Raw genomic sequence first — 25,212 nt, 5'->3', positions numbered from 1 at the left:
GTCTGTGGCCTTAAATTATAATAGGCACTTCAAATTTTGTATCTTAAAATGTTCACATATAGAAAATTATAAAAAATATGAAAAGGGTCATAAAATGTCTGTTCATGTCATGCTGGGGAGGTTACTATAACAGTTATTTCATGATCATTAGTTCTGAAATCAACTTAATCTTTAAAGCAATAAAAGCCCCATAAATATTGTTTCTCCCATTGCAAAAAACCTACCTGCATGTAAATCTTCACTGACTTTTCAATGTGTCAAATTTGATTTCAAATCAATATCACCTGATTTTTTTCTCCACCAGTTTTATTTAAATTTAAATTCTTGATTTAAGCATCAGTAGTTCTTTGTACCTATAATAAAATGTCCCTAAAGGGGATGTGGGCTGGAAAAAGTTAATATAAATTTTCTAGTCATAGGTGTTTTGTTGTTAAATTTTCACAGAATGTTAATGTTGAACATTTAAGTAGATGCATGGACACCAAGGGGGGAAAGTGGCGGGAGGGTGGTAGTGGGATGAATTGGGAGATTGGGATTGACATGTATACACTGATGTGTATAAAATGGATAACTAATAAGAACCTACTGTATAAAAAAACAAATAAATAAAATTTTTTAAAAAAAGAAAATTTAAGTAGATGCAGATAAACTTCATGCATTCCAAATTCACTTTCTACTTAATGAGATAATACGTAAATTAATTTTCTCATAAAAAATTATGAGAAATTATGGGAGAAATTATGCTTTTATTCAGTCAGTAATTAGATTGTAGCTTTTAATTCAGTCTACCACTCTTAGGCATTAAAAGGATAGTTGAACGTTTCCTGCCTTGATAGACTTGATCTGATATCACTGAAAAGAAGAGCTTGTTGAAATTCTCAATGGAAAAACAACAAAAAGATCATTTTTCCTAGGTTATTTCTTAAATTCCTTAAGCAAACCTAACAAATGTTTATTCTAAATATATGTTACAATTTTAGGCACATCAATAAAAAGCTATTACTTGTATAGCTTGAGTAAGGGGTATTTTTTATTTATTAAAACTTTGTAATCAAAGCAACTGTATAATTTCTCTTTAATAATTAAGTAGATATGATTAATTATTCAGCACCCAATCTACCTTGGATTTATAAACGCTGGTTTTGTATGTCAGTTATTCCTTTTCAGAACTGCAAAATATTTTGTTCATTTGACAATTCTTTTGACAAGTTTAAATTCTTGTTAAAATCATAATGTTAATTCCATAAAATGAAAGCACTCAACTTCGTGGTAAACATAGTAGGAGAACAAAATGATAGTTTAGCAAATTCAGAATTAATACAAACAACTAATTTTAGTAAATTCAACTTCTGATTTTATGAACTTTTCAGAAAAAATTACTAACAAAATTATCCAATTAGTTGGCTTCTAGATTGTTCAGTTACTGATATGTTTTTATATATTAAAATTTATGAAGTTATTAGGCCCAAAGATTCATAAAAGTATGTTTATTCCTAAGCATTAAAGAATCAAATGTATATATTATAGAACAACAGTTCTCACCATTGACTGAATTTAAGAAATGTTTATTGATAGAATCACAAATAGACACTTTCAAAAATGCATAACATATGTTTAGGGAATTCAATTAACTGGAATATGTCAATATCAGATTTTTAACACAGATTGAAAGAAAAATCCTTATATTGTGACGGGTTAATAGCATAGTGAAAAACTGTTGTAGAATAAATCTATTTTTAAAAGCCATTTGTGTTCAGTTTTTAATCAGATGTTGATATCTGAGAGTGTGCAATCTCTTATTCAAAGGGTAGTAAAATCAATATATAGTTAAGAAAACTAAAATTTTAATGTATACAATATTAAGGGAAAGTTTTTAAATGTTGCTTTAATATGACTTTTTAATTTTTACTAGTTTTTTAGTTATTTTGTTTAAAAAATAAAACTAAATCAGAGGAAAACTAGTCTGAGGTAAAAATTGTAGACCTTTTCAGAAATCTATTTTTTAATTATTAACTCAAACAGTAGTCAACTTAGTTTATTGCCAATAGTGCAGAGCAGCCTTATAAAGAAATAACAATATTTAGAAATACTTTCCTCATTTTTATTTTGAATGGATGCTCCTAAATACTAAATGTATTTTCAATATTGCTTTCATAAAATAAACTTGCAAAACCTACTAGTTATAGCATCTGAAAAGATAAATCCCATATATTCCTGAGTCATTATGAATTATAACTTAATGGGAGTGGAATTTATAAAGAAACACTTTATTTTTTACTTAAAAATTTTTTTTTTTAAAATTGTGTGTTTGAACATCATTTAGAGCTGGCAGGAATCAGATGGAATGCTTGTATTGCCTAGGGAAGCATTCTACATTAACTGTACAGGGAATCATATGGCAGGTATCAATGACACAAATGCAGCTATAGCACATACCTTAGAAAACCTGGTGGAAAGCATGTAAGAGTGCCTGTGATATATGGCTTTCTTTAAATCTATCCTTATCTTTAAAAAACCCCTAAATTGTTTGCAAATATTGCTATTTAACCATTATTGGTAAATAAAATCATTGCAACTTCACAATTCATAGCCACAAACAAATTGCTGAGAAAAAAAAATGAGACTGTATTATTGAAGAAAAAAATACAGTCTCAGCAGTTTTATTTTAGTTCCAACTGCAAAGGTTTAATTTCCTTTTCACACTCACTCCTATTGGTCTGTGGAGACAGTGTAGTGTCTGATATTGCAGCTCTGGGGTCAGACTGTCATGGTGGAATGCTTGCATAGAGAACATGTCTCAGATTACCTGCAACTGCAGTGTTTCAAAACCTGGTCAGATCAAAAGAATCACTGGGGCTGCTTGTCACATAGAGACTCCTGAACCAAGACAAATCTACTGAGTTGGAACTCCGGTGCAGAGACCCAGGGATGTGTAGTTTCTCCACACAGCCCAGGTAATCAGGCCATTTGGGGAAACCTGGTGTTAATGCAGTCTCACTTGGCAGGGCAGCTAACCTGAATTGAAGCCTTCAGTCACCCTACTAATTCCATTCTTTCACACTTTCATTGAATACATAGTACGTAACTTATTCTCTAGTGGGCACTGGAGAGGTGTGGGTAAACACAGGGGTCCTGCCTAGTTAACAGTCTTGTTTGGAGTGCTCTGTGTTGCAATAGAGTTGCAACATCCTTTAAAACTGTTGCCTTTGATTGTAGGGTAGGGGCACTTCCTTAGTCCCAGCTGCTATAAAAGAATACAGTAGACTGGGTGGTTTATAAACAAAAGAAATTTATCAGGGTACCGGCAGGTTCCGTGTCTGATGAGAGCCCACTTCCTGGTTCACAGATGGACATCTTCTGGCCGTGTCCCCGTGTGGCAAAACTAGCAAGGGAATACTCTGGGGTCTCTTTTGTAAGGTCATTAATCCCATTCATGAGGGCTCTGCCCTCACGACCTAATCACTTCCCAAAGGCCTCCACTTCCAAATACCATTATGTTGGAAATTAAGTTTCCACATAAGAAGTTTTGGGGGGACACAAATATTTAGTCTATAGCATGCACCTTGAAATACCACACTAAAGCCGGGAACTCAAGGGGAATCAGTCTTGGAATAGAATCAGAATACATGGTATTGTATTTTATCTGTCTGTGTTCTTCATGAAATTTTTTGCTGTTTGTTTGTTTTTATGACATTGTGGCATATTCATGACACAGTTTCACTTCATTAGTAGCTCTTCCTGCAATCCTGCTTTTATCACTTCATTTTATTCTACTGTTCATCTCTTTTTATAATATACTCAGTGGTTTGATTGCTGAATTATTGTGTGGTCTTTTACAACCTAATTTAAAATAACTGCAAGAATGGGGTTACGGGAGATAATTTTATTGATGAATTTTATAATTAATTATATATCGACACAGTCCAGTATCATATTTAGGCTAATTATAAAATGTAATTACTAGGATATCCAAGGTGGTTGGCTGCTGTCTAAAGCTATCATTTTGAAATACAATTTTCACTTGCTGATTACTATAACCTCCTTTAATTTGTGGATAAATCATTCTCTGTTCTTTCTGTGGAGAAATTGATTTGGAAGCATTCATTATAGAAGTAAGATAATAAAATATCCCACAGTAAAGTCTTTGAAGATAAGATGATTAAAACAACAGATGACAGACAGTTCAGAAGGTGGTCACACACTTACTTATTTTCATCAGTTAATGCAACTTATGATTTTCCCACTGCTTAACAAGGTTTGACAATTTTAAGGATGGTTTAATCATGAAATGTTTTATTTTCTTTTTAATTTGAACATTCTAGAAGCCTGACGATTCTCAGGTTTCCCTTTGGGAATTTAACCTCTCTTTGTAGTAACCAGTCTATAATCTACTAGCTTTCATTCTGAAAAAAAAAAAAAAAGAAAAGAAAAAAGTGAAATCATAAAAATACAGTAAGTGTTGAGTCAAATATTTAATGTCATTGTCTTTTATAAATAATGAACTCATGATTGGAAATTGTTCTCTTAGTGACATTTTTTTTTCTATCATTAGCAGGTTATGAATGACTATGAATAAAATCAATAAGAATTTACTATACATGTAACTTCTTCTTGATTTCTGTACTTTTTGTGTTTGATCCTAGGAAGTACATATCTATAAAACATGTGTGTTGTGCGTAATGCCCACTTTCCACCGGGCATTATCCTTGGGAAGCCAAGGATATCCCTGGGTTTAGTAGGCTGAGCATTCCCATTAGGATTCTTAGGTTAATTTTGCTGCATTAAAGCTCATTTACTGTCTGGAGCAGATGGATGAACAGTTTTAATATGAATACTAAGCCTTTTTATCCTTTACTTCTGCTTTTGTTACAGAAACCCTTGAAACTCTCATCAGACAAGCAGAAAATTACACCAGTATACTGTTCTGCAACACCTACAGGAACATGGCCTTAGAGGCCGCTGCTTCCATCCAGGAGTTCTTCACTGATGTAGGGCTCTATTTATTTGGTGTGGATGTTAATCCTGAAGAATTCGTAAACAGATTCTTTGACAGTCTTTTCCCTCTAGTCTACAATCATCTCATTAACCCTGGTGACATTTCCCTGGAATACTCAGAATGCATCCGGATGGCCCGCCGGGACATTAGTCCATTTGGTAATATTCCCAAAAGAGTCCTGGGGCAGATGGAGCGATCACTGCTGCCCAGTCGCACGTTTCTGCAGGCGCTGAATCTGGGCATTGAAGTCATCAATACCACAGACCATCTGCACTTCTCCAAAGAGTGCAGCAGAGCCCTCCTGAGGATGCAGTACTGCCCGCACTGCCAAGGCCTGACTCTCAGTAAGCCTTGCATGGGATACTGCCTCAACGTCGTGCGAGGCTGCTTGGCACACATGGCAGAGCTTAACCCACACTGGCATATGTACCTCCGGTCATTGGAAGAGCTGTCGGATGCCATGCACGGGACATACGACATTGAGCACGTGCTCCTGAACTTCCACTTGCTCGTTAATGATGCTGTGGTGCAGGCTCACCTTGATGGACAGAAATTACTGGAACAGGTAAGCAGCCACTCAATGTTTACTGATTTCTTAGAACTCAGCAATTAGCTATATATTACATAAAGTGTGTGCACTATAAGCATATCATCATTTACTTTAAATTACGGCAGCTTAACAAGCTAATACTTTAGGAAATAGTAGGAGAATGCATGAGTTATCATATTCAATTCTAAATATATTTTACATCTTACATCAAAACTTTGGTTAGCTTGGGCTTCCCTGGTGGCGCAGTGGTTGAGAGTCCGCCTGCTGATGCAGGGGACACGGGTTCGTGCCCTGGTCCAGGAGGATCTCACATGCCATGGAGCAGCTGGGCCTGTGAGCCATGGCCACTGAGCCTGCGTGTCCGGAGCCTGTGCTCCGCAACGGGAGAGGCCACAACAGTGAGAGGCCCGCGTACCGCAAAAAAAAAAAAAAAAAAGAAAAAAAATTTTTGGTTAGCTAAAATACCAGTTTCTCCTCTAAGTAGAAGTCCTCTTATAGGGTTAGTTCAGTGAGGTAGAGAGGGCTCAGTTTTAAAATCAGGACCAGTATAGATTTGATTCTGCTGTCTGCCAGTAATTCTCAAGTCCCTTAGCTTCTCTGAGCCTCAGTTTCCTCATTGATAAGAAGAAAATTGTAACACATAACTTTCGGAGTATTCTTTTTTGGGAAGATAGGCAATCATGTAGGCATACTACCTAGTATGGTGCCTGGTACTCCAAAAATGGGGAGTTATTGTTGGCATTTCAAAAGTATTCAGCTTTAAAATAGAAAATGCCAGTTATATAGTCATTAAATGAAAACTTGATATCTTAGGTTTCAAAAGTGTTTCTTCAGAGACTCTCCAGAATCTGGCACAGTCGTGGTGTGATGATCGTTTAAAACATGGTATATATGGCATCACAGTGCTTTCTTCCAGGGAGACTTTAAGAAACAAAATAATCAAATCAAAGGACATAAGAGTTTTCTATTTCACTCACCTTCTGTAGAACCATTTCAAAAAATATTCCCAGCTCCTTTCGTAATAGTTCTCATATCCCATACAATGAAGTAAGACACGCTGTTGCTGTTTATCCTAAATCTTTTGTCCTGAAATAAAATTATACTCTTAGTGCCAACAGAATACATCTCCCCACCCTGGCACTGACTTACTGAATTAATAAACATTCTCATCATTGGCTTTGTAAGTCTGTTCCTTTCATTAATTTCCAATAGAAATTACATATGAAAATCTTTATGTCCAAGCACGTACCCCACCTTTTCTTGCTAACTTTCGAGGTCTTTGCAGTGCCTGTGTGAGCCAATATGGTACCTTTATGCAAATTAGAAATGGTGTCATCTTTTGGTGGATGTCATGCCATGCTGTGGCTCAGCAGGTCCAGCGTGAGCTGGATTTCACTTCTCACTCCTGATCCATTCAACTGGGTATCCTTATGTAGTCAACAAGGCTCCCAACCATATGCAGTGGTCCTGGTCTTTTTGCAGTATCTCATTCCTTTAGGGAGATCATACATGCACCAAAACTTTTACAAGGGGTATAACAAACCAACTCAAAATGGGGTTTATAATAGACTTCTAAGGTTTCATGTATTTCATAGTTATGAGGAATAAGCATTTAGGTGTAGGAAACAAAACATCAATAATACTGAGTATCTCCAGAAGGAAAACAGGTACGAGAAATCTGAAACCAAGTCGAGATTTGAATTATTATATAATTTCGGACAAGCCATTTAACCTCTTAGGGCCAGAGTTTTCTAATATATATAAGGGAACTGATTTTTAAGATTCTTTTTATTATATATTTGGAGACCTGGAGGGCCTTTTTTTTTTTTTTTTTGCCGTACGCGGGCCTCTCACTGTTGTGGCCTCTTCCGTTGCGGAGCACAGGCTCCGGACGCGCAGGCTCAGCGGCCATGGCTCACGGGCCCAGCCGCTCCACGGCATGTGGGATCTTCCGGGACTGGGGCACGAATCCGTGTCCCCTGCATCGGCAGGCGGACTCTCAACCACTGCGCCACCAGGGAAGCCCCAGGAGGGTCTTTTTGTATCCTTAAAATTTATCAAATAGAAAAATATCTACTTTTTCTATTCCAAAGGCTAAACTAACACAGGTTTGTAGTTAGACATGTTGCACATCCTGAGTTTGCTGCTCATTAGTCATGTGGTCTGAACAAGCTACTAAAACCCTCTGAGTCTGTTTTGTCCTGTGTGAAGAATGGAGTGATGGTTTAAGTGAGACAGGGTAAGGCTCTGACATTCGTAGGTATTTGGTACCTGAGAAGCTTGCTTTATTCTTTCCCTATTCTGGGGCCAGCCCTGAGCAAACCTCGGTGAAGCAGGTTACTTTAGTATCATAAATGATTAGAATCATCATCATCCTAGTGTTCTATAAATAAATTTTTAACAACACTTTTGTCATATGAAACTCCTTGGTGGATTTTCAAAGAACATTCTTTCCTTTAAGCAAATAATTCTATTTTATTTAATAAATGGTCCTTAACTCTCTTGAAAAACAGCAATTATTACTAATAAATTGTAGATTCTTTTCCAAAAAGACAACTGAGATTTTTCTTTTTAACTTATGGTGACAGAGGAGAAACTGATTTTAAATTCCTTGAAAATTGGCTCATTGTATTATTTCTGCCAACTTCAAAGTGATTTATAAGCTGTTTATTAAGCTTTGATAACCAGTTCACACATCAATGAATTTAATAAATTCAAAATAAATTACTGGTGAGCCAGCAAATAATGACTTTCTCACATTCCCGAAGCAATCTCTGAGATCTTGTACTTTCAAGTCCAGTCTTCAGTAAATACATACAGCCACTTTAAGAAATCCATAGGGGTACCTGATGTATCATACTTCCGTTGGATGAATTTCAACTGGAAAAAAAAATTCTCAGTTTCCTGAGAAAATTATAAATATCTTCTATTTGGTAAACCATTAAAGAAACAAAATCTAATTTATAAGTGAGCATTTAAATTTTATAATCATTCTGGGGATTAAGACAAAAATCTAATAAAGCATTAACAGAGGCCATCAAAGTATGGAGATTAAAAGCACAGACTCTACTCTCAGACTGGATTTCCCATCTGTCTCTACCACTTACTAGCTGTGAGTTTGGGAACTTGATTATTTAATCTTCCTTGAGTTTCCTCCTCAGTGAAATGGGGCAATAACAAACAGTACCTACCTACATCATAGAGTTCTTGTGAGAATAAAATGAGCTTCAGTTAGTGTCTTATGCATGGTAACTGTTTAAAGCCTACTAATTATTAGTACATTATGTTCTTTATAAATACTTCATTGATTTCTCTGGTGTTTTAAATGCTTTCGATGTGAACACCTCTTTCTTACTGTGGTATAGAATTCAAAAAATATTTTAAATGGGCATTTAATGTAAGCAGATAATTGTAAAGATGTTCCTTGAAGAAGAAGAAAAAACTGGATTATTTATTTATTTATTTATTTAAATTTATTTATTTATTTTATTTTTGGCTGTGTTGGGTCCTTGTTGCTGCGTGTGGGCTTTCTTTTAGCTGTGGCGAGCGGGGGCTACTCTTCATTGCGGTGTGTGAGCTTCTCATCGCGGTGGCTTCTCTTGTTGTGGAGCACGGGCTCTAGGTGCGCGGGCTTCAGTATTTGTGGTTCGCGGGCTCTAGAGTGCAGGCTCAGTAGTTGTGGCGCACAGGCTTAGTTGCTCCGTGGCATGTGGAATCTTCCTGGACCAGGGCTCGAACCTGTGACACCTGCATTGGCAGGCGGATTCTTAACCATTGCACCACCAGGGAAGCCCCAAAACTGGAATTTTTAGAAAATATTATTTAGACGTCTACAATGTGTTTTAATATTAATGGATATTAATTGCTAATTATTTGATAACAGTAATTCCCTTGTGAGGAAATGATTGAATGATTGACTTTTTAGTAGGAAATGATTTAAAGGATTGAATGATTTCTTGGTAGGAAATTATTCATTTTGTAAATAAAAACTTGATATTTAAAAAAATTATATCTGCTATTAATTAAATTTAGAATATTAGTTATTAATATAATTGAATACTTTAACTTATTAAAGAAACAAGAATGCAGGATCTGGGTTAATTCCAGTGTTTCAACCTCTTCTAAATGGAACACATGTTACCAAGAAACTCAACTGAATGTTGAGTCTATACAATTTTAGAAATAAAAAGGTTTTTTCAGCTTTATTGAGATCTAGTTGACAAAATAAAATTCTTCTTTAAATATTTGGAAGAATTCAGTAGTGAAACCATCTAGTCCTGGGCTTTACTTTGTCGAGAGGTTTAAAAAAAATTTTTTTTTAAATTACTGATTAAATTTCCTTATTCATTACTGGTGCTGTTCAGATTTTCTATTTTTTAATGTCTCAGTCTTGGCAGGATATATGTTTCTAGGAATTTATCCATTTCTTCCAGGTTATCCAATTTCTTGGCCTATTATTATTCATTGTAGTCTCTTATGATCCTTTGTATTTCTGTAGTATCAGTTGTAATATCTCCTCTTTCATTTATAATTTAATTTACTTGAGTCTTCTCTCAGTTTTTTCTTACTCTAGCTAAAGATTAGTCCTTTCTCTACCTTTTCAAAAACGAGCTCTCAGTTTTGTTGATATTTTCTATTGTTTTTTTCTGGTCTCTGTTTCATTTATTTCTGCTCTGGTCTTTGTTATTTCCTTCCTTCTGGTAATGTTGGGCTTAGTTTGTTCTTTTTCTAGTTCCTTGAGGTATAAAGTTAGGTTGTTTATTTCAGATCTTTCTTTTTCCTTAATGTAGGTGTTTATCAGTATAAACTTTCCTGCTTTTGCTGTATCTCAAAGTTTTGGTATGCTGTGTTTCCACAGCTGGGAGTTGAGGGCTCCCTCTAGATTGTATGCTGAGTGTGGGGTTTAGAGCAAGAGTATGTCTCAGCCTGTGCTACCTGTTTCCATGTGGGTATTTTCTCATTTGCTTGGTGTGCAGGAGTCTCTCAACTAGTTTCTAAAATGGCTCTGTGTATACAATAGCTGTACATTCTATGTATCTTCGGGAAGAGGGAACTTCCCAGGGAAATGAGGAGCCTCCTATAATGGGAATTGCTGCCACAGAAAGTTTCTGTTTTTAAGTCTGTACTGAGTTCCAAAGCATAATTTCCAACAATAAAAGTCCCACTCTGTATTTTTAAATAAAAAAAAAATCAGTTTTCCACATCTCTTACCTTTGCACTATTAGTACAGTTTCAGCTGATTGCATCCAAATTACTTTAGGATAGCTATGTACTTCAATTTCCATAGCTTTCAAAATTGAGTTTAAGATGAACTGTACACAGTAATGCACTCTAATTAAACTACATTGTTGTGATAACTAATATCTGATCACTGCTTCTCTACACATCTACATTTATCTGAAACTGTAAAATGAAAGCCTAATAAATTAATTATGTGTTTTTAGGTATCTCAGTGATATCTTTATATATAAATTGAAGGAAAATTAAAATGATAGCCTGGGTTATTTATGGTAAAGCACTAATTTTATTTTATTTCTTCCATAGTATGGTATATATTTTCCTAAAAATCACTCTGTATTCAATTTTACATAATAGGGACTATGGGACAAATAAGGTTAAGGCAACACATTACTCTCTCAAGTCTGTGTCCTTGAAATTGCCCCTAGTTTGGGAATGGTGGGTGGTATATACATTCCAGGGATGAGGGGTGGGGGACAGGTAAGGAGCCTCTGATCTCCTGGGTCCCACTCACATGTCAACTGGCAGTCATGTCCTCTCGATGACCTCTTCCAACAATATACAAAAAGCCAACAATGCATTATTTCTGAAGCAAAGTTTATTTTTTTAGGAGCTTTCATTCACATATATTTTTGTACTTGGCTAACAGAGAATAAAGGGCTGTGACCAAAGGTTATAAATCAGCTACCTATGGACAAAGTTTATGAGTAAGTGGACAAGACATCATTGAAAATACCTTCATCATGTCATTTGATATATCTTGATGACATCTTCATCAAGATATCATTTTTACCTTTGCCTAATTTTTGTTTAACTGATGGGGTGGGCTAATGTCGAACTTGTAATTATTATATTGTTCAGATGAGCTGGTTCTTTTGAGGAATAAGACTGGAGCTTGACAAGAGAAAAGGGAAAGACATAAGAATTAAATTAGCAACAATTGAAGGGGGAAGACATAAGCTTCTAGAGTAAAAGTAAAAGCTCAGACAGAATCCAATGAAAGTGGGCTAACTCAAAATAGAAAGATCTATAAGATAATAGAAAAGAAAAGGAAGATTCATTAGACTATGAGAAGGTCATCCAGTCCAACTCATCATTCTAGATAGAGATCACCCACTTAATTCTGGGTACTAAATAGTGACAGGGAGCTTGCTCTTACAGAAATGATAGCAGTAAAGCATGTAGCAATAATTAGTGGGTTTTCCTCTCAATGATAGACCCACTTAGTTCTTTTCAGATGTGGAATGAGACAGAATTTTCTGACCAGAGGTAAGTCAAAGGGTAATCCTATTGTCCATTAATTTTCTACTCAAACATTATGAAAAATTGAGATATTTCTATAATATTTTCAGCCCCAGCTGGTAAGAATTTTCTTTACATGCCTGATTAGATCCGAATCCTTCATCTTTTGGAGACTTGCTCCCTGCACATGTGGGTCACGGGAGGAGGGGGTGTCCTCTTTGGCCCTTTGATAACCTCTCTTGAAATGATTGGCAGTGGTAAGGACCAATCAAGATCCAGGTACCTCATATGAGAGGTAAGTCTAAATTTTTTTAGGAATACGTTGGATAACGAGCTTGCATAATTTAAGGATAGATATTTTATAAGACTTTAAAAATATTGCATGATTAATTTGTGATTTTACCTTTCTGAGAAAGATTGTGATATGAATTACTTGAGAATAAACACTGATAATCATGATTCTTTATTTCTACTTAATTTCCTGGGAAAGAAAAAAAATTATTAAATGTCTTACGAAGTCCTGAAGTCCTATAAAGGGAAATCTCGACAGAGATCTCTGGGAATAATGGCCCATCAGGTTTGTGGACAGCTCTAATTGTTGGAGAGTTCACCCTTATGGTGAATGAATGTCTGCATCTTCAATTGTCATGCCTGGTACTCTAGAATGGAAAGCGTTGAAGATAGGGACTCAGTCTTGGACATCTTACACATCAGCTATGTGAAAGCTATTAGTATGCTCCTTGCCTGATAGCTTCTTCTTTGTAGGCTTTTGACTCCCTTTTTATTCATTTCTTCTTTACATGCTTTCTTGTTAAGATCAAGATTTTAACCATGCAGCTCTGTCTTTCTCTCCTGGAGGACCTGCTGACCCAGGATGGAGTTGGCAACACTGGAGGGAGCCTGGGGGTTGACAACTGGTAGGCGTCAGGCATGAACGTTTTCATTCCCTCACCATCAAAGCCAGATGCTTCTCCTTCCTCAGGGATCTGGAACCTGGAGGATTCCTGATTGTAGTCTCAGGACCCTATCAAATACACTTTTTAGGAAATCGGGAATGGAAGGATAGTTTTCAGAACCTTTAAATTTCTTTCTCAATTTTTGCATCATGTATGCCTCTGTTTTGTTATGTTGTTGAGGTTTCTCTGAGCTAACAGAACTCTTACACCCATAATATGAGCTTGTGTCTTCTGGGAATAAGAAGGTTTTAATAATACCCAGCGATTCTTTTTAATTTTTCTGAAATAACTTTTGCTTGAATTTTTAAAGTGTGTAGCTGTTCATATACATTCCTGATATTTTTGGCTTGTTTGGAACAGTTCTCCTCTACCTTAAATGGTATAAATTCTCTCTAAATTGGATATTGCATAAAAATTTGTTTTTTTTCCTTAAGTGCAGCAAGGATGTGATATTTCTGTTGGAGTTTTTGCCTCTCCCTTTTTGCCTGAGTGTTTTCTGAATGCAACAAAGCTTTCTTGGTTGGAGATTTTTAATGCATTGATTTTTAATGCAGATAATTTTTAACTGCATTGATAATTTTAGCTTCTGCAGGTAATTTTGTGTACATTTGCTGTCTTTTTTATTCTTTGAGAGTTTGTAAACTGGTATTAACTCAGTCTCATAAATCAGCAATCTTTTGTCTTCACCAATTAAGAGGTCTCCATTTTCTGATGCCTTTGACATATGCAATTCCACATTTCCACAATTCATGTTGTCCTTCCCCAGAACAGCAGCCCAATATCTCCTCTCTAGCAAGTGTTCATTTAGAGTCTTGACCAGACTCTCTTTATTATTAAAAACTCAATCCAAAGGCAAGGTTTTATAAGAACTTTTTTTCCTTCTAAATTAATTTTGCCCATTCTTCCCTACCATTTTTGAGATCTTATGAAAGCAGCTTTATTCTTCTCTGAAGATTGGAATTTACCTCCAAAGGCTCTGTTAGCGCTATCTGAAGCTGTTCTCCATTCTTCTGATGGATTTTGAAGGCTTTTTTTGGTTGTAACCTTGTTTCGTTTGCTTTGATGTGTTTCCTAAAAAATTTAATCTTGCTTATAATGTCAGCCAGCAGCTGAACTTGTAAACATTTAGATTTTTCTCCTTTCTGTGCTTTCTGTAAGTATTTGGTTTAAGCCCAAGTAAAGAGATGTAGCTTCTCAGCTCTCCATTCATGGTCTTCACATTTCCCATGTCGTAGAGTAAGTTCTCAAGTTTGGCTTCCAGTCTGGTTGATTTAAGGTCTCCAGACTCTTTCCAAAGTAGCTAAATTTCTCAATAATTTGATATTTTTCCTCTAGAAGGACAGACACTCCAGTGGGCAGTTTTTTGTGTCTCCTTGCATAGAAACACAAAGTTTTAAGCACAAAACCCTCACTGTGACTATAAAAGCCATCATCGCTCACAGCATTTCTTGGGGATCTGGGCCTGTGCTAAGCTCCCTTGACAGCACTGCCACTGCTGGGCATGGAGTCTCCAAGGGTCAGTATCGCACAGAGCATCACAGCCATCAGTGGGCTCCCCATGGCCCTCAAGGTCACTGATGACTCATCTCAGGCTGCCACGCTCCTATGGCCATAAGAGATCATACAGCCCTGCATAGAGAATTCTGCCCAGAATGTCCATGGTGCCTAGAAACCAGAGCATTCCTCGCTGGAAGTGGTATAAGGGACAAGAAAAACAGTGCCTCTCAAGATGTGCCCCCCACATCTGGACCCACAATGTCAGCAGTCATATCACATGATGCTGGGGTACCGATGAGGCTCCATAGGTCAGAGGGGATGGCCAACAGCTCTGGCCATACTAGGTGTTTCCTGGCTACCCCAAGAACTAAGCAGGGAAATGTCTTTCTGTGTCTGTAGTTGTTCCTGTTTGGGAAGCTCCATGGTGAAGGGCTGCAGGCCCCCGACCGTGGCCACTGATCCTCTTGTTCTTCAATGAACTTTTCATTTTGTGGCTTTGGAGATCTAACCCAGCCCACGATGATCAGAGAAGACTCTGACTCTCCGTGTCCTCTTGGTTTGTGTCTGTCTGGCTTGGTTTGTGCCTTGAATGCGGAGGGGTCAAGTGTGTGAGTGGCCTTATGATGGGCCCTGGGTAGGGTTTTGACTCACTTCTCTGTTTTCACATTTAACAACTAAAGAAGAAATCATAGGAATTTTCAAAATCTTCACATTTCAGGAATGTGCAGTCTAACTGTGATCTTTTGTTCCCTTTCCACTTTTCTTCTCTGTCTGAGCCCACAGGGACTGCGTGGACCAGAAGGGTTGGTGGCTGACATCTAACCCTTCAGCAGCAGAGACAGGTAGACTCTCCTACCTTTCAAAATTGAGGCTTGCCTTCTCCTTACTCCATTTTCAGCCATCTCTGTGTTCATTTGGAGACTAGAATAAGTAGATGGAGCCTTCTTGGTGTCAAAATTATGCAAGGGAAATATAAATAGTGATAAAAATAGAAAGCCAGGAAAAGTGCATGGTAGGGTGTGAGAGAGTCAGTTTTAGGCTACGTACTGAACTCATCAATGACCTTGAGCTGTATTTGTCTGTACTATATGAATAGTCTTATTTGAAGAATATCCCACCTCATTACATCAACCAATAGTAGATGCTTGATGCTGGATATCACTGTTGCACAAGGAACTGTGCATTTCAAGGTGACCTCCAGGTTTTAATCTAGGGTTAGGAAACCTTTATCCTCGAACTGGATAGAGAAGGATTCTAAAAATAATCCACCATGTTGTCAAATGATAGGTGGTTATAGCTTCCCTCAATAAAGTAGTAGGTATGGGGAAAAATAATCCAAAAAAATGAAAAGAAGGCAAACATTACTCAGTGCTGTTTCTGTAATTTAATAGGGCCACTACCGTGTCATCTCTAGATATGTGTAATTTTTTTCTTTTTTACTTACTGTTTTGCTTAATATAAGGACCTTACTATGCTCTGTAGAGTTAGATGTTATTTTACAGAAGATCGATACATTGCAAATAAGTTTTGTCCTGTTGAATCACAAGTTATTTTCATCTGATAGAGAAAGCAAACTGGAGAGTTATTGTTTTATTTACCTGAAAAATATTAATCATCTTCTACATCTCATTTTAGAATAATATTCTGGGGTTCCTTCTTTCACTGACTATAACACTGGTATATACTTTCAAGCAGCTTTACTGTGCTGTTTTTCCCTCATTAAGGAATTGAACAAATATTTCACAACTGCTCATCATATGTTAGTTTTTCTTTCTTTCCTTCCTTCCTTCCTTCCTTCCTTCCTTCCTTCCTTTCTTTCTTTCTTTCTTTCTTTCTTTCTTTCTTTCTTCATTGGGTCTTCGTTGCTGCACACAGATTTTCTCTAGTTGTGGTGAGTGAGGGCTACTTTTCATTGCAGTGCGCAGGCTTCTCATTGCGGTGGCTTCTCATGTTGTGGAGCACTGGCTCTAGGCATGCAGGCTTCAGTAGTTGTGGCACACGGGCTCAGTAGTTGCGGTGCATGGGCTCAGTAGTTGTGGCACATGGGCTTAGTTGCTCCATGGCCTGTGGGATCTTCCCGGACCAGGGCTAGAACCTGTGTCCCCTGCACTGGCAGGTGGATTCTTAACCACTGCACCACTAGGGAAGTCCCCATATGTTAGTTTTAGAGTCACATTTTTTATCTTTTTGAAAATTATACTGTGACCTCTCACATTGAGAAAAAAAGGTTCTAGAAAAGTTATTATGATGGATGAGATTTTTTGGAAGTGACAGGAAATCAAATTCATTTAAACCTTCCTGAGGGAGGGGTAATTATTAAATCACATGACTAAAGGTCAAAAGGTACAGGTAACTGAAGATCTGACTTGATCTATTTCCTCATGAATGTTATTAGCATGCTTCTCTACTTCTCAATGAAGCTTTAGTCTGTCTTGATTTGTTTCTCAGGCAGACCGTCCCCGAGTGCTAACAAGGTAGGCTCTACAATCTCTAGGCTCATCCTTGTGTAGTTTAGCAAGAATAAAAAACAGAACTTATTTCCCATGGATCAAAATCTCTTATATGCTTGCTTATTGCTTTGATTTTGAGCCCATTCATCTCTCTCAACTATCTGCTGATACTCTGGCTGGATACCCTTGGGTCATTTTCCCACCCTGGAGCCATATGTGGGGTCAGCTGACTTAAACAGGTCAACAGAGAGTTGGAGTGGGTATTCCCAGAGGATGAATGGAGGACAGCAATGAAAACAGAAAACAAAAAAGAAAAATCAAACAGATAAGAAATGAAGTATATGTTATCATAAAAAAGGATGCACTTCACACTGAATATCTTTTAGGAATGTGCCAAATAGTATCGACATACACGTAACCATGAAGTAAGATACAAACATAATGGAAATATACATTCAAATTAAAGCTTACACATAATGGAAACAGAAAACTAAAAAATGTTAGACCTATTATATAATTCCAAGAGCATAATGGAACTTCTGGAAGCATTTGTTTTAAAATCAGGAATAAGACATCCCTGTCATGTATTACACTCTCCGAGTTAAATGTTTACATGGAGGCACTAATTAATGTAATTAGACAACACATCAATAAAAAGTAACCTAATAAAAATGGGCAAAGAGTTTAAAGAGATGTTCTCCAAAGAAGGTATATAAGTGGCTAATAAACATACAAAAACATGTTGTCATCATTAGTCACTAGGACATGCAAATCAAAATCATAAGGAGACAGTTACACTTCACACTCCCTAGGATGGCTCTAATGTAAGTGATAGACAGTAACAAGTGTTGTTAAGGCTGTGGAGAAATTTGGACACACGTTGCTGGAGGGATTGTAAAATGATGCAGCCACTTTGGAAACCAGTTTGACAGTTCCTCATAATGCTAAACACAGAGTTATCATATGACCCAGCAATTTCATGCCGAAACATATACCCAAGGGAATTGAATACGTATGTTCGCAAAAAACTTATATATGGATATTCGTGGCAGCTTTATTCATAAGAGCCAAAAGGTGGAAATGACCTAAATGTTCACCAACTGATAAATGGATGAATAATATGTTTTATAACTGTATGATGGAATGTTTTTTGGCCGTAAGGAAGAATGCAGTACTGAAACATGCTACAATGTGACTTATGCTACAATGATTGAACCTTGAAAATATGCTATGTGAAATCAGTTAGTCACAAAAGACCACATATTATGTGATTCAAATTTTATGAAATATTTAGAATAGCAAATTCACTGAGATAGAAAGTAGATTAGTGACTACCAGGGGTGAGAGAATAAGGAATTACTGCTAATGCATATAGGATATTTGCAGGGGAGAGTGATAAAAATATTGTAAAATTACATAGCAGTGATGGTTGCACATCTCTGTTAATATAGTAAAATTCACTGAGTTGTGCATTTCAAAAGAGTGCACTTTATGGTTCATGAATTATATAACAATAAAGCTGTTATAAAACCTTATAATGTATAATTTTGAAAATTGACTCATTGAAAACCAGTATATTCCACTGAATAATTTCCATTTATACATTTGTTCTTTTTATTCGCCTATGCTTCTTGAGGCTTGGGAACTCAGAGGAACAATGTGTCTTTTCACTTGTCATCCAAATGACACACTAAAAATGTTTTCAGACATTTTATCATGAAAGCTTCAAGGTCCTTCAGAGAAAAAAAAAAAGTCTGCCCTTATAGTAAAGGTGTTTTCCCCATAGACGGTAAACTTTTAGACCTTGAAAAGTTGTTTTTCTCATTCAAGAAAATTTGGGGTCAGATAAAAATGTATAACAGTGGTGGATAATCTCGTTCATTTATCTGAACATGCAACAGATGTATGTTGTGTCTTTCAGTGTACCAGGCACCACTAGACACTGAGTTTATACCAACTGGGCCTGCAGCTGCCCTGTTAGAACTTACAGTGAACTAATTCATTTTTCCATAACGTGTTAGCATCTCAAGTCTATTCTCCAGACAGAAGTCAGGATAATCTTTCTAAAATATAAACTGTATTATATGTAAAATTTTCAGTAGCTTCCTATTAACCTTAGAATAGAATCTGAAAGCCTTTAAATTGACCTTTAGTGCTTTGCATATCTGACCTTTACCACCACTTTACCCTCATCTTGAACCACTCTTTTTAAAAAAATTTTTATTTTATATTGGAGTATAGTTGATTAACAATGTTGTGTTACAGACCTATAGAGAATGGACTTGAGGATATGGGGAGGGTGAAGGGTAAGCTGTGACAAAGTGAGAGAGTGGCATGGACATATATACACTACCAAACGTAAAATAGATAGCTAGTGGGAAGCAGCTGCATAGCACAGGGAGATCAGCTCAGTGCTTTGTGACCGTCTAGAGGGGTGGGATAGGGAGTGTGGGAGGGAGGGAGACACAAGAGGGAAGAGATATGGGAACATATGTATATGTATAACTGATTCACTTTGTTATAAAGCAGAAACTAACACACCATTGTAAAGCAATTATACTCCAATAAAGATGTAAAAAAAAAAACACAAAAAAACAATGTTGTGTTAGTTTCAGGTGTACAGCAAAGTGATTCAGTTATACATATACATATATCTATTCCTTTTCCAACTCTTTTCCCATTTAGGTTATTACAGAATACAGAGCAGAGTTCCCTATGCTGTACCATAGGTGCTTGTTGGTTATCTGTTTTAAGTATAGCAGTGGTTACACATCAATTCCCCCAAATCCTTCTTCACTGTAGCCAAGCTGGAGTTCTCTTCACTCCTGTAGCATACAGTCCTCTCCTTGACTCCTGTCACGTACATTTTTCTGGAAGTAGGCTCTTTCCCAACCATGCACCCTAACACCTTTATCTGCCCGATGATAGGGATGCTGCTCATTTTGGTCTCATCTTAGCTACTACTAACCCTGGGAAGTGTCCCCTGGCCTCTGCAGAAAAGGTTAGGTAACTCTTTATTATGTTCTAGTAACACCATAACTTTTCCTTTACAGCATTTTGCATACATGCAATTATTTAATTATTCACTGATGTTTTGTATTGAATTGTATGTGCCCAGAGGGCAGAGACTAGCCGTTGGGTTCATCACAGTATCTCTAGAGTCTAAGTCTTGATGCACACATGAGTTCTTTGATGAATACCTGTTGATCAGTGGTAAATCTGGCCTTTCTGCTGCATGGTTGGGACTGTTGGACTTGTCTCCAAATTGATCTCTCTGCTCCACCTTTGCTTTCTTTGTGTCTATATGAAAAAAATCCAGACTCCTTAGCATGGTGTGCAAGGTCCTCTGGGTCATGATAACACCCTTCCTCCTTCCGCAGTTTCATCCTATTTCTCCTGACCTGCCCTCCTTGCATTCATGTTTCAGATGAAAGTACCTCACCCTTTCCCCTCAGCCCCTCATGGACTGGATTATGCTTCTACTCTGACCACCTTACCAACAAAACCAGAAGCTCCTCCAGAGAGTTCACTGCGTCTTTTTCATTTCATTTTCCTCAGTGCCTACTGAAGCGTCTGGCAGTATGTGTTGACCTGAAATGACCTCCAGACTCCACAGTGGAAACGTCTTGATTAATGCACTGAATTAGATTTAATTTCAAGCATTTATAATTTTTCAATGAATGTTAAATTACTAACGTCTCATATCTCCCATGAGAGCACAGCAAGACAATTGTGATAATCTATGATTCTTTAATGAAAGCACAAAACGCTTCCATTAAACTTTTATGTAGATAAATACTTTGGCATCATTAATGTTATATCTGCCTTTATCTTAAGCCCAGTCAGAAAGCCCAGTTATCACATTAGGCTATTGGAAATAAGGGGCAAAGCAAAAATAAAAAACATTAATAACAAATCTTGATAGATATGCCCGTAAGTTACTCTACATAGTTCTGTGAGTGATCCTATACCATGGCCTCCACCTTGTAGTTCTCAGTCCAGGAAGGCAGACATCAGGCATTAGGGCATTTCCACTTCACATATTTGTTTGTTACTAGGACAACCAGAGCTGCTTAGGGAACTGGAGCTGGACTGAGGCAGGCTGCCAACCTAGATGCCCTTTAGACCTATTTATTTCTGGTTTACAGAATCCCTCATGGTTCGTATAAGGACATTTTAAAAACTGCTTTCTGCTGTTCACTAGTGTTCTTTTAGATGTTAGCAGTAGACATTGTTTCAAAAAGCGTTGTATGATCTTAAGTTTGGGGGAAATCTATATAAAATATTGATCTCCTAGAGATCATTGCAGGTTATCACCAGGCATATTAGTGCATCAAAGGCTCTAATAAATCTTACTGTTTAAGAATATCCATTAACTAGATTAAGGAGAGCATTTCCAATGTATATTTAACCGAGATGCCATGTTTGCCTGGACAAATATGGATTTTCTGCTAAAAACCCTTTGGAAAATGCTGATCAGAGGTAAGTTTATGATGTATTTGTGGCTTTGGCCATAAGTAAATTACACTGGAGGGGAGTTGAAGGTAATGTAGCCTAATATCTGGCCAGATAGTTTTAAGTTTAGAGCTAAACTGTTGGCAGATGTGACATCACAGAAGTGTCATCCTAAAATTCACCATGGGCTCTGGCAACACAGTCCAGAAAATGAATTCCTTTGAGAACTCTATGTGAGTTTGATTGAATTGTATTCTTTCCAGTTGCAGCAAGGTGAAAATAGAAGACTAAACATTCTCTTGACCTTCTAAAAGTGGTCTGTGTCCATGGAGAGAGGCGAGTAAACAGATCTGAGTTAAATACCTTTGCCTGTATGTTAGTCTTCTAGCTTTACATTAATCATTTTTATTCAATCCTTTATCTTTATAAACCAAGAGTTATCATATTCACAAGGACCATTAGGATGAATTCTCTAGTTCAGAGCATACACCAAAAGCAATGTAATACTTCCAGTTTAAAAATATATATTATTGGGACAGCTTGGTGTTCCCTCGCTAACTCAGATGAAGATATGAATGCTTCATAAATATATTAAAAAATCATAATATATAATGCCAATAGAATGTGATATTTTCATTACTTGTTTATCAACAAATAATATAATCTATGCAATTAAAATGTACATCACAATCATCAATGTCCTTGATAGAGCATTCTTATTTCCACACTGGGATGTATAAAAGTCCCACTGCTAAGTCCCAGCCCAAAAGATAATGCATAGAATCCTTCCACCCCAGTGTTTGGCCTCCTGTGACTTTGCTGTTGGTTTTTCCTCAGCATGACCATCTGCTGACTAGCCTTAGAACAAAGGGATATCAGGTGTTTCCTAATATGTTTCTTACAGAACAAGTCATACCCTATTAAGAGACAAAGGACAGTCCTACCTAGAACTTTAATAACCCACCATCTGAGAAGTAAATATTAAGATTAGTGGAAAAAAGAAACCAAATTAATATTACAAGATGGATACATGGAAATAAAAGAAAACACATACATTCACTTTAATCTACAAGCAAGAGGGGTTTTAAAAATAAAATTAATTTTATGTTTATGAAAAATTTGAAATAAGTAAGAGAGCAGTCCCCCATTTAAAAATACTCCCTTTAATGCCTAGGTAGTCAGATGTGATCAGGTGATGGTAGTATCCGCATCTTCTTTTCAGCGTTTTACCTTTTCACCACTTGCCGTAGTTCCCAGGATAAAAAGAAGTGTAGTTAACAGTAATGTCTTTTCTCCCTGTCTTTAATCTCACATTCTCTACCACTGATGATTTCATGTTTCTGGGACATAAAAAGTGGTTTATTCCCAGAGTCACTTTGGAGACCCTTGTCACATCAGCCTAGAAGTTGATGTCTCAGATTAAATTACCACCTTATTTGTATATATCCAAGGCAATCTCTGAGCACCAGACCTATATACATAGTTTTCTGCTTGACACTTTTTCTCAGAATGGTCCCAAACTGTTCAAAACCCATGAATCCAGAATTGAACTCATCATCTTGTCTCCCAATCCTGATTACTCTTTGGGATCCCCTGGCTGAGTACATCCACCTAGATACCTAGGAATCGTCCTTGACACTTACCTTCCAGTGCTGATTCCTACTGATTTCACGTCCTAACCATATCTCAAATATGTTTGAATCTCTCCACTACCAGCCATTTTCTTGCATGGGTGATGGCAGGCAAACGTGTCCTAATTAGTCTAATCTCATTCAGTCTCTTTATGTCCCCTACTGCCCCACTCCATCTATAGGGTCACCAGAATGACACTTGAAAAACTTAGTTGCAGCCTCCTGTACTCAGGATTGAAAGCGCTATAACTGTAGATCTGACAAATCTCTTTAGCATGGTCATCAAGACTCCGTATGTCTGACTTCCAAACGTCTCTCAATCTTATGCTCTCACCAGCAGCTCCCCTCTGTCCTTGGTTACCTTGGAGTTCTTTTACAGATGTTGACCCCAAAGTCCAATTTCTTGGAACTCTATTGTATTGAAATAAAAGTACTAGTAGTATTCAAAGACAAAGCACAGAGACGTTTGTATCAATATTTGCAGCAACATTCTAACCACAACACTGGAAACAAACAAATATCTGCAATGGTGGACTGTTGAATAAATTAGGATACAGCCACACCAAGGAGGATAATGCAAGCATCACAGATAATGAATTTAAGCTGTATCAATAGATGTGAATGGATTTTTATGTGATATAATGGGATTGAGAAAGTGAAATGAATAGGAATACGTATGATCCTATTTTTATTAAGCATTCAATTTTTGCATGGAATATCTTTGTATTTATAAATACATATGTTTATGTATATATGTCTGAATATGTGCAAAGTACATGGGCATGTGAATGTGGAGAACAATAGAAAGGGATGATAAATGATTTGCTTCACCTGATGATCTGGGAAGGAAAAGATTTGAGTGGCCATAATAAGGGAGAGGGAGTTGGAGAAGCAAGCAAAGTAATAGGAAAAATCTATGGCATTAAAAAAAACTAGAATGCAGCATTATGATCCCATTTATGATGTATATGAGCGTGTATATCTGTGTGTGTATCTCTATGTACACATACTTAAATTAGAAAGCATAAAACTGGCATTTATATATAGCTAGTGACTTCTGGTATGTTCATGAAATTTCAGTTGCAAAAGAAAGCTTTGAAGGGATGTATACAATATAATTCTAATTTAGTAAAATCAGACCAAAAAAAAGAATAAAATGTGTGTATATGTGTATATCTGCTTGTTTGTAAAATTGAGGAGAATGTTGTAGAAGGTTAGGTCTCAACCAATTTGCTTTCTTTCCCTTAGGAAAAACTGGTTAGGTAGTCTTCCAGACATTTAACTTGCATTTATATGCATAGATGAATGTAACAACAGAAACACATAATATTTTAATTTGAATACCATCAATTGTATCCTATGTTACTTATCATTTTTCAGTTTTTTTAAACTCATAGTATGTCCTGATATTTTACTTTTAACCATTGCATAGTACTCTATATTATAATATACTGTGATATGAAGTGATAATCATGACAGAATGATGGACATTAATTTCTAATTTTCATCATTAAAAATAAATGCTCTCGGGGCTTCCCTGGTGGCGCAGTGGTTGAGAGTCCATCTGCCGATGAGGGGGGCGCGGGTTCGTGCCCCGGTCCGGGAAGATCCCACATGCCGCGGAGCGGCTGGGCCCGTAAGCCAAGGCCGCTGAGCCTGCGCGTCCGGAGCCTGTGCTCCGCAGCGGGAGAGGCCACAACAGTGAGAGGCCCGCGTACCGCAAAAATAAAAATAAATAAATAAATAAATAAATAAATGCTCTCTTAAGCATCTTTGTACATGCCTCCTTGTTCTTAAGTGTCATTGTTTCTTAAGGTGAGATATAGTTAAGTAGAATTGCTGGCTGGTAAAAAGTGTAGACTTAATAAAAACAGCCAGGTCCCCTCCAACAAGAGTTGGAGGTACCTTTTTATACTCATGCTAGCAATGTAAGAGATCATCTTCCCAACACCTTTGCCAATAGCTGATACTGTCCATCTTTAAAATGTCTTCTAGTTGGGTGGATGAAAATTGTATTTTTAATTTCATAGATAAGTGCTAAGGTTATCAGCTTTCATATGACTTTTGCTATATGCATTTTTTTTTCTGTGACTTAGGTATTCATATCCTTTGTCCATTTGCTTTTTTCCCTTGGGTCATTTGTCTTTTTCAACTTTTTTGAATAATAAGCATTTGTCTCTTAAATATATTGAAATTA

The 25,212-nt window shown here is 36.8% G+C and overlaps 1 protein-coding gene across 1 annotated transcript in view; it reads left to right on the top strand.

Moving 5' to 3' along the window:
• Positions 1–25,212, top strand: part of GPC5 (glypican 5) — a gene marked incomplete at both ends in the record, with an annotated part of 1,327,667 nt that overhangs the window by 223,525 nt on the left and 1,078,930 nt on the right. The window contains one exon of the mRNA XM_079721818.1: positions 4,873–5,561. Within this exon, the coding sequence (XP_079577944.1) occupies positions 4,873–5,561 (689 nt within the window). The remainder of the gene's footprint in view (positions 1–4,872; positions 5,562–25,212) is intronic.

This window comes from Hyperoodon ampullatus (genome assembly GCF_949752795.1).
Source record: "Hyperoodon ampullatus genome assembly, chromosome: 16".
In the NCBI taxonomy this organism is placed as follows: Eukaryota; Metazoa; Chordata; class Mammalia; order Artiodactyla; family Ziphiidae; genus Hyperoodon; species Hyperoodon ampullatus.
Note: the sequence above shows the minus strand (reverse complement) of the source record. Positions and strands in the feature narration are given on the sequence as shown.